At 41.5% G+C, this 10,421-nt stretch overlaps 1 protein-coding gene across 1 annotated transcript in view; it reads right to left on the bottom strand.

Moving 5' to 3' along the window:
* The window catches only part of FAM124A (family with sequence similarity 124 member A), a 47,783-nt gene extending 43,741 nt beyond the window's left edge, over positions 1-4,042 (bottom strand). Inside the window, exon 1 of the mRNA XM_054389502.1 lies at positions 3,984-4,042. Within this exon, the coding sequence (XP_054245477.1) occupies positions 3,984-4,042 (59 nt within the window). The remainder of the gene's footprint in view (positions 1-3,983) is intronic.
* Between the last annotated feature and the right edge of the window lie 6,379 nt (positions 4,043-10,421).

A 10,421-nucleotide genomic window follows, 5' to 3' on the forward strand; every position in this document is an offset into this window, starting at 1 on the left:
TGCTAAATACACGTCAAAAATAGCTGCTGCACCATACAGTGTCCTAAACTTCAAACATCTTTCTATTTTGCAATGGATTTCTTTAATTGTTGTTGAAGTGTGCCTCTGCAGTTGCCTGCTAAAAAGAAACCATACAACTTTCCTTCTTCCTAAAATTCATCAAATGCTCAACAGTTAACTATCAATAACTCTGTTTGCATCATCAACACTTAGATTTTAAAGTTATTATATAGAACAAACTTGCTTGTTATTCAATAACATCTCTACATTTTCTCTAAAAACATTAATAAATTATTTGAAATGAAGTGGAAAAGTTGCAAATTCAAATAATTTAAGTTAGAAGTTCTAACTTCTCAAAACTTTAAATTACTTCTAAATGAGGAAGGAGAAAAGCACAGGTTTAGACAAACTTTGATACTATTATTAAGCTAATCATTAAAATGTGAACCCTTTAAGACATGGGCTCTTAACTGCTTTCTAAAGCAGCAAGTGAAATTCTGCTGAGAATTGTCACAGATACTGAAATCCTCATTAATGCCACCTATCTCACTAAAGTGTTATGCTCAGGTAAGGCATAAAGGCTTGATAAATAGGAGACAGCATTCCCTGAACACAGCTAACATGAGAGAGCATTCCTTGAACACAGCTAATATGACCAAATAAAGGTTTAGGAATAAGAAGTTTAAGACTTCAGGTCTAAGAAACTACCCATTTTCTGCATTCACTGCATTACTTGGGATATCAGTTGTGTATACAACAAATTCAGGGGCCCTTGACATCAATGATAGCAAGAATCTGTCTTGTTTCTTCAAAATTACATGCCAAAGAACTTCTAAAGTTGTCTTAGTTTGTCACCTTGGGTGTTTTAGCACAAAACCCTGCTCTGCTCCTCAAAGTAGTGAAATATCAGCATTAGCATGACTTGTAAAACTAAGAAATTTTAAAAATTAACATTTCTACACTCGTTTTAAGTTACTTAGTAGTAATTTTTCTATCTTTTGTGTGTGTGTGATTGTTTTCTGTAGAATTTATCTACAGTTCTTTAGACACATGTTTCTTCCCCCTTCAATTTTTCTTCCACTCAATTTTTTCCCGTCTGCTTTCTTTTCAAAAGCCAAAAGAAAAAAAATAATCCATTTTATTCTTCCTGTAAAGCCAGGTCTTAAAGTACGAATCCAAACTGTTTCGTATATTTCTTAGCTAAAAGATTGCAGTAGCTGATAAAATAAGTTTTTTACACTAAAAAGCCAAAAATTACATTTCTTAAGATATAATTTGTATGGGCAAAGTCTCTCAGCCCAATCATGGTCAAACTCTTTCAAATCTCATTAATAAACAGCCAATGTAAACTAATTGGCTTATTTGTTCTACTCTATTTAAGTACTTGACAACACTAGCTCAATCCATTCTTATCGGATTCAGGAACTCAAAATACACCATTTTTCTTCAGCAGCCTCTTTGTCAACCCTTTTTACTGAGGCAAAAGCACTCAGAGGAACGTATTTTACAATGGATTAGGAAAATGAAGGCTTCAAACTGTAAGTGATCTTGCCTGTAGCACAGTTTTTCCTGCTCTTGTAGCTGGAAGTCGCAGCTAAACCTTCAGGAACATATGCCCTGTAGAGTACTTGATGTAGTTGACTGTTTAGCTGCTGTAAGCAGCTTCAGCTGTACAGGCTCCATGTAAGAGCTCACACATCATTACATATGATCATCAAGATGACAAGGGCTTACAGTGCCTGGATTTACTACAGTCAGTATCCCCTATTGTTCCCTGAGTGACAGAAAGAGACTACTTGATGTAAAATCGTTATTGAATTACTCTGACAGTCAGCTGTCTCTCCTTATACTTTCAGAGGATGACAGCTGAACTTCAAAATAATTAATTAATTGTTTTACTGTTGAGTAACTGGGTAAAAAAGGGAAAGCATCTCAATTTAGCAACAGCTATGATGGGGACTGATACAAAGCAAAAAGCAGATCTTCTAGAAAGAGGGAAAAGTAAGTGCTGTGAACAGTTGGTTTGGTGAGAAAGCTGAAATATAAACATTGTGAAAGTGACATATGCAACATGTTTATCAGACTAAAATTGCTGCTAAACAGAACTTAAAATAATAATTGAAATGCTGAAACCCATTGCTTTTCAAAATAAACTCCAGTGCAAAACACCGTAAATATTAACTGCCATATGTCATTGTTCAAATTCCTCTGACAGACTCTTCCATTAACCTGCACTTTCCAGTGTCAAGTCTGGGACAGCGATGCTTCATGAAATCATCAGCTTTAGCACCTCAGCAACACCAGACACAAGCAGCTGTCACACTGGTCACTGAAGGTCTAAAGGCTAATGTCACCAGCTAGGTCAAATCCTTCCATGTGTCCTTTCCAAGGAAACTCAGGTTTTTCTCTTATAGATAAACACAGCAAATTCAGAGTGACTTGACCCATCCAGTATTTTTTTCTGGAGCTCTGAACCAGCTGTGAATTCACTAGCTAGTTATTTGGTAGTCCTTTAACCCACCTGTCCCAAAGATGAACTGTATCTGGAAAGAAGGCCTGGATTTTTTTCCTTTAAGGTACACATAAAATATTTGAAAGTTTCCCACTGTTAGGTGTGTCTATAATATAAGGTAATGGAAAATGTCCTTAACTTCTCAGACCACAGAAGAGATAAAAATGTTGATTTGAATTAATAGCTGGATGTATGAAAAAGATTACTATATTCCATTTCCACCTTTAAAAAAAAAAATCAGTTGTACTACTTCAGTTTTGGTGCTGTGCACCTGACGTCACTTCACAAAGAATTAGCCTTACGGTTTTGCAACAGTCAGACTAGAGATCAAAGGAGATACACCAAGCAAGGAGATGTAAGAAACACAATTGGGAAAGGAAAGAGGCAGGAGAATTAAGACCTAGGATTACCAGGAGTGAGCAACCTCTTCTTGCCCTTCTGGAGCCAGAGAAGGAGCAAAGGCTTGCTGTCATTCCCAACAAGATGACACAGCAGCAGCATGGAGCACTTCCCTCCCTCACACACAGAGATGAGCTGAAGGTGGAAGCTGAATGGGGTCACACAGATCATCCTTCCAACTCCATGCCTTAGAAGTCATGCAACTAATAAATACAGCACACCTTCAACGGTGAGGACTTGAAGTTAGAAAAAAAAAGTCACTCTCCTCAACTCTAATATGACACTTAGAGGTTGGACAACTACTAAGAAAGTTTACAACAGATGAATTTCATGACAACAGCAACCTCACTACAGGATTCCTACAAATCTAACCTGCATTTGAGGCTGGCTCTCTGATGGTCCTTCTAAGGAGTCAGCTCTGTTTGCCTGATGGTGCCTGGGTGTCACTGCAACAAGGACACCATAGATAGCCAGGCACACTTCTGAACTATGCTCAACGCAAATTATCTTGGGATACAGGGATGGTGTGGCACCAAACCCTGTCCACCGTGTCCACAGCCACAAAGCACAGTGCTGGGCCTCACCGGTAAGGCAGCACAACCTGCTGAGGAGCGCCAACTTAAAGCCTACAGCCAGGACCTCTTGGTACCTGCCTCCTCGCGTGTAGGAGGAGGATGATGGGTACCCTTCCTCTACTCAGCCAGGAGAAAGCAAACTCTCCGGGACTTGCCAAGCAGGGCGATGCCCCGCGGAAGAAGCGCTGCCCATCTTCCCCGGGGATTACACCGGTCCCCCAGTGCTGGGGCGGGGTGCTGCCCGAGGAGCGGTCCCGTCTGCCGGAGGAAAGATCTGCCCAGGACACCACGCCCCACGCAGGACCCCAGCCCCAGTTCTGCCGCTGTCGCGACGCGCTCGGGGGCGGCGGCCGCCGGCAACAAGTGCAACCCGCCGGCCCGGCAGCGAGATGTCCGGCGCTTCGCCGCCACAGCCTGGCCCTCTTCGGCCCAGCCCGGAGGGGAACTAAGCGCACCCCCACCCGTCCCCCACCACTCACCCGTCCCCCACCACTCACCCGCCCGTCTCAGCTCCCGAGTCCACGCAGTCGTCCTCGCCGCCGGGCTGCTTCTCCATGGCGGCGGCAGCGGGGCTCCACGCCCTCCCGCTCTCCCTCCCGCGGGGAAGCGGCGGCTGCCGCGACCTGCCCCTGCCACTGCCGCTCCGCCTGTGTGAGAGGCAGCGGCTGCCGCCGCCCGACCCAGTCCGGCCCACCCGCTTGCCCCAGGGATGGGAGCTGCTCCTACAGCCCAACCTCCCCCTCCCTACTCGTGGTGGGCACCGAGCCCCCCTTCCGGTCTTCCGCCGCCTTCCAGCCGCGGGGAAACCCGGTAGGAGGGAAAGGGGACCGTCTGATCGTCGAAAGACCCTACTGACAAAAACCTTTCGTCCGCAGGCTATCGAGGTTAGGTGTTCGTTCGTATTTTAGAAACTGTTTCAGAACCTTCATTATATGTCTTCTGGTTTGCCGTCTGGAAGAAGGGCTAAAAGGTTCTGTGCCCCATGTGCAGTGAAAGTTTAATAGAGCTTGTTGGATGGATGTCCTCACTATTAACCTGTTTTTGAAGTATCCGCTGTTACAGCCTTTTATTTGAAGTCTTTTTCTGTGCTGAACTTTCTTCAGTCCCCCTTAATGCTATCTGGCACTTGTTTATTACATTGAATACAGTAATTTTCAAATTGCACACGAGTGGGCAGGGGATGGTCTTCCAGCCTCATGGGAATTTCTGTAATGATGACAAAAAAATTAAGTGATGGGAAAGGAGCATTCTGAGTGCTGCTTGTGAAGAGACGATGATGTAGGAGAGCCTACCAGTTATCAGGACAATCGCATTCAAGTAAGGTGAGAAAAGTTGTGGATAAGCTCCTGTATTCTGTCTGTCATATGCACCTCCTGTGCTTGGAGGTGAACACATCTCTATTTGTCCATCATATGTACACACAAATATTCACCCATGTAGGTGTGAACCACGATCTCAGCCAGAAACACCCCAGTCTTTCCATAAACTGTTGATCGTTCAGCAGATTACAAGAGGAGAGAACTCATGTATTAGCTGTTGTTGGTTGGTGGGAGACCAGCACTCATGTCTCTTCTGAGTCAGGTTCAAGCAAAACTGGGAGGTGAAATTCTGTGTTCCTCACTATCTAGATATTGTGGGACAATTGAAAAATAAACCTGCCCCAGGAAACCTCTTCCAATAATGTGTTGTGGGAATTGGAATTTTCTCTTCAAAATCTCTACCAAGTTTCTGTCAGCTGTAGGACATGGCCACTTGCAGAAAGTGATCGGGGTAAAAAATTTTTCTTCTACTGTTTCTTATTTGCACCTTACAAGAAAGGAAAAGAACAGTGAAAACCTCAACATTTGAGGCATGAAATGTACCAGAATGTGAAAACATACTGTACAAGACAATCTTACATTGACATAAGAAGTGGTTTAGTTTTTCACCAGTACTTTTTTAGCTGTGTCTACTTTGCATAACATTGATGTCTGCCCTTTCAAGATGTTGTTGTCTAGCCTGGAGAAGTAAAGGCTCTAGAGAAACCTTATTGTGGCCTTTCAGTAAGGGGGGGCAATAAGCAAGATAGGGACAAACTTGCTAGCAAAGCCTTTTGCAATAGGACAAGGGATAATAGTTTTAAAATAAAAGGTAGGTTTAGACTAGATAGAAGGAAGATATTTTTTACAGTGAGAGTGGTGAAACAGTGGAAGAGGGTGCTCAGAGAGGTGGTAGATGCCCCATCCCTAGAAACACTGAAGATTAGTGGGCCTCTAAGCAATGTGGTCTCCTTAAAGATGCCCCTGCTCACTGCAGGGAGCTTGGACTAGATGGCCTTTAAAAGTTTCTTCCAGCCCAAACTATTCTATGATTCTAAGATACATCCATGTTTGCCAGTTGTCCATGAAGTTGTATCTGGTAGCACAAATAATAGGAACATCTAACATTGTTTAACAGACTCATACTGGGTGTAGCTCGTTGCACTGTTGTCTCTAATAGTGTATGGCTCTGGTTCTCTAAAATAATGTGGGTGTGGGTAGGACTGTTGTGAATTCAAAGGAAAAGAGAAGACCTTGGCAAGGTCAGAGTGATGTTAGCATATTGTAGGAAGTGAGCATCAATCCCCAAAATGCTTATTATGAAACTGCTGAAGGCACTGGGCTTGCATGTAGTCCTGTGGCCACTTGGCATCACAGAAAGACAGTATCCTGTGGGTCTTCAGTTTCTTTAGACAGAACTTTCAGCTTCTACTATTCATCAAGAGTAAAAATAAAAATTAAAAAAGAAAAGGGAGTATAGGAAAGTTGGTATACAATCTGTTTTGAATATCTGAATAGGTTTGCATATACACAATTTTTCAGTTTATATGGAAGATTTCATATAAACATTAGCATAAATATAAGGCTTTTGATATGGAATAAGCCCCTTTAAATACAACCTCTCTTCTATCTTTCTTCTAGCAAGTTGCTTAAAGCTAGTTTGGACAAAATGGTATAAAAAGTGCTTATAGAGAAAAGTCCTGTACAGACACCTACACAGTAGTTCACAATGTACAGAAAAAAAAAATCTTTTATCCTTCTCACTAGAGAAGGGCATCCAAACCAATTTATTTCCCAAATTAAATACATGCAATTTCTTCTAGGGCTGGGACCAAAATACTGTGCCTGGTTGTGAAATTACCATGGCCTGAGCAGGTTCTCAGCATGCTAATATTTAAACTGTTGTATTCAGGTGAAAGACAATGTGTTTCCAGACATAGTGTGTTATTGAGATGTGTTCAAGGCTAGAGAGAAGCAAAACTGAGACAACAATTCAGTATACCTTGAATCTCACATTGGGCCTCTGTTTTGAGTAAATACTGATTCTCCATCAACAACAGTGTCCATGGTGGACCCTGAGCTTCCCAAAAGGAGATATTGGAAGTCTGTGTTACCAGAACTGGACAGACTTTGCTGTCTCTCTGATTCTTAGCCTGCACATATGCATTTATTTAGTTAGTGCAACTGTGCTTAAAAGCAGGTCACTTCCATTTGCTTTAAAGTGCGATTTCAAAGTGAAATAAATTGACCATAGCCACCATTGAACTGATTTAAGTTGTAACCAAACCTCCTTCAATGTTTGAAAATAGGTTTAGTTAAATTGTTACATTTCTGTATGTAAAATTTTAGGTGGTCAGCTAATAGATCTTTTCCATCTCTGACTTTTATTATTCTAGTTAGTTATGTTTAAACATTGGCATATGAGAGGATCTGGAACAGATTTTATGCTGCATTTAAGATTAATTTATTCCATCTGTCCCAGAGAGGGAAAAAAGAAACTTTTGAAGGAAATATATAATTAAGATAGTAAGTAAAACTACCACAAACTCTAGGCTCTCATATTTATATATTTGCCTCATTTAACTCTGTTTTATTCTGGTCTTTCACATAATTATGGTGAAAATGAGACTTCTCTGCATTAAATTTCAAGCATTTCAGAAATTTTAATGAATGAGGTGTTAAGTCCTGGGCTTTACCTAGACCTTCTCTGTTACCTGTGCTTCACATTAACTCCTCTATAGAGTTTGTTGAAAAGAGGTTAAATTTTAATTGTTTTCTTATGAAGCTATAATATCAGTTTAAATACAAGGATAATATTGAAAGTACTCCTAGGTTAAATTTCCTCACATTTCAAGCCTTTCATTAAATAGCATTTAATAGCAGTGGACACAAAAATCCAGACAAAAAAGTATAAGGACACAACTTCAAAGTTGCCAAAAAAAGTAAACCACTGTTGTCAAAAACAAACATAGAAGACATGAAATCATGAAATTAGTGCTGGCTCTGCAGAAAATTCTCTTGCTTCTATTTGCCTAGGGCCAGATCTAAAATAGGACGTAAGGTATTTAAAAGAGCATGTAAAGTTGATTTTTATGACTGTGTACAAATCTGTTATCAATTAAAGTCCTATGTAGTGGCTAATTAGGAGGGATCTACCTTCATAAGGATGCTTTCAACGTGCCTGGTGCTGTATGTCCATATTGTAAAAGGTTGACTGTTTTAGCTCGTACCAGTAGTGTTAAGCTTCCAGCTGCTATAACCTCTGCCCTTGCAGAAGCAAATACAGCAGCAGAACCTTCTCCTCATCCATCACATAATAGTCTTAGCAACCAAGAACCCTGTGCAGCTATAGCTGCAGCCCGGAGTTGAAGAGAGGGAGAGTGGAAAGCTGAAAGATGAACTGCATCAGATCATATGTATGTGGCAAAACAGACGAGGAAGCAAAAGCATCGATTTCCTTGATGAATCCACACCTGGATTCAAATTTCAATCTCTTTCAACTCCCTGAGTTTCACCTGCTGGGATATCATCTTTCCTGCACCAGCCATGAGTGTGGAGTGTAAGCAGAAGACTGTGAGCCCAGGTCTCCATCCCAAAGAGAAGTGAGTGAGATGAAGTGGCTGTTTTGTTCATTGCCTTGTTTGAATGTCCTGCTGATTCTGATTACAGGATATTTCTAGATTCTCCCCTCTATTTCTATAGAGTGGCAGAGCTTCACTGTAGGATAGGGAGAGAGAAGAAAAATGTGTAACTGAATTTCTGGTGATAAGGATGCTCTGGTGGGAATACAAGCACTCAATTCTGTTCTTCTCATGCAGCATTTCAGATCTCTCTTTTTGTTTTCTTTTCTGTGCAGTTCCAAAAGAAGAAAGGACAGATGACATTGCAGTTCCTTCTGGCATTATGCTGTAAATTAGAAAGTTCTCCTAGTTTCTGAGAGACAGACCAAGAACCTAGCTTAGCACAGGATTTGCTATTGTAGATGAAGAAATTGCAAGATGCTAAAGGATGGGATTTTTCATTCCCAATTAAAACCTTCAAAATGGACCATAACTCTTTCCATCCTTTGCTACCTGTCAGTGGAGGCAGAATATTGTCCCTAATAAGGGGTTCTGGATTCTATTCCTGGCACTTTGCATTCCACTCTAGGTGTTGCAGTGATGCACTTCTCAGTTTACAGGATCTGGCATTTATACAGAAGGTTTTCCCCTTTAGTGGTCTCTATGGAAATTAGCACTCTACAGGTCAAGACTTTGTTAACATTCTCTACTGGACTTAAGGCTTTGGGGTTTGGATTAAAAAGGAGTGCAGAAAATTGCAGTTTTGGAAGGAGGAAAAAAGATACTGCTTGGCATGTGGTTCTGTCTTCATGCTAGGTCTGCCCTAAAAGTCTGACTTTCAGACTGGTAAATGCTGCCAAAATATTTGTGGCAGTTTCTCACACAGGCTATTGAGTTGTTGGGGTTTTTAAAAGGTTATGATGAGGTCAGTTTCATTTGTGGTAGGTCTCAAGCCAGACACCTAACCTCCTAAAATTCTAGAATTTTGAGGTAATATACAACTATGTAATAAAAATACTGTTTCTTCAAAGCACTAAGGCAAGGGGTTTCAGTGGAGTTTAAGGGATTTTGGTTCCCAGGTCCCCATCTTTCATGTTTCATTTGAAAACCCTAGCATGCATGCTCCTACCAAAGTTCATTGTACAGTGCAGCAAATATGTATTTTATAAGCAAATCGCTGGTTTTTACTTGAATTCTAGTATATTAAAATTTTTATTGAAAACTTCTAGCACTCAGTAACAACTGCTATAAAAACTTGGATATTTGGAATCTTTTTCTGTACCATTTTGAAGCCCAGAACTCAATGGGAGCACAGAAGGGAGCGGAGCTGTACCTCATCTTTGTGCAAGCATCTAATTGGAGACTTGACTAAGCTGGGCAATGGAAATCCCTTTTTTGGGGGGCATGTAAAGTCAAAGTGACTCCATATTGTGGACTATAGGGATTTATTCTTGCCCTCACATTGCGAATGATCCCATTCAGCCAGATCTTTTCAGTGGATGTGGTCAGTGGGTTTGCTTAGTGTAGATGCCAGGATCAGCACCCAGACTTGGACTTCAGGGCAGTGGCTCTGTGCCAAGCAATTATGAATCAGTCTCCAGGATCTGTGAGTGGACTGATGTGGTACTGATATCATAAATAAAGTGTAAGAGGTGAGACTTTACTCCAAACCTTGACTTAGCCCTCACTGGTGCAAGGGAATCTTGAAGACCTTAACACCAGTTTTGACAGGTCTGAATATGGAAAGCCTGGTATATGAGCTACATGCCACAGTTGTGTGAAGGAATCTGGAGGTCATGCAGGGGATTTCTCATTTTCCTGATGTTGCACTGGACCTCTCCTTTGATGCTCTGCAAGAGAGAGTGCACCAGCACAATCCAAACAAGGCCATCTGTGACTCCATTGGGACTGGAGAGGTGCTTTCAAGATCTCGGTGGCTGGATATGGACCTACATATTTACACCTATTTCCAGGTACTCTTAGCCCACGTGGCCAAAACTACTCTGCTCTGTGCAGGCTGAGGGATGAATAATGTAGATGTCTTCTGTGGACTTGCTGAGTTGAGGAGGCAATGCTT

Source organism: Indicator indicator, chromosome 1 (genome assembly GCF_027791375.1).
Source record: "Indicator indicator isolate 239-I01 chromosome 1, UM_Iind_1.1, whole genome shotgun sequence".
NCBI classification, from domain to species: domain Eukaryota; kingdom Metazoa; phylum Chordata; class Aves; order Piciformes; family Indicatoridae; genus Indicator; species Indicator indicator.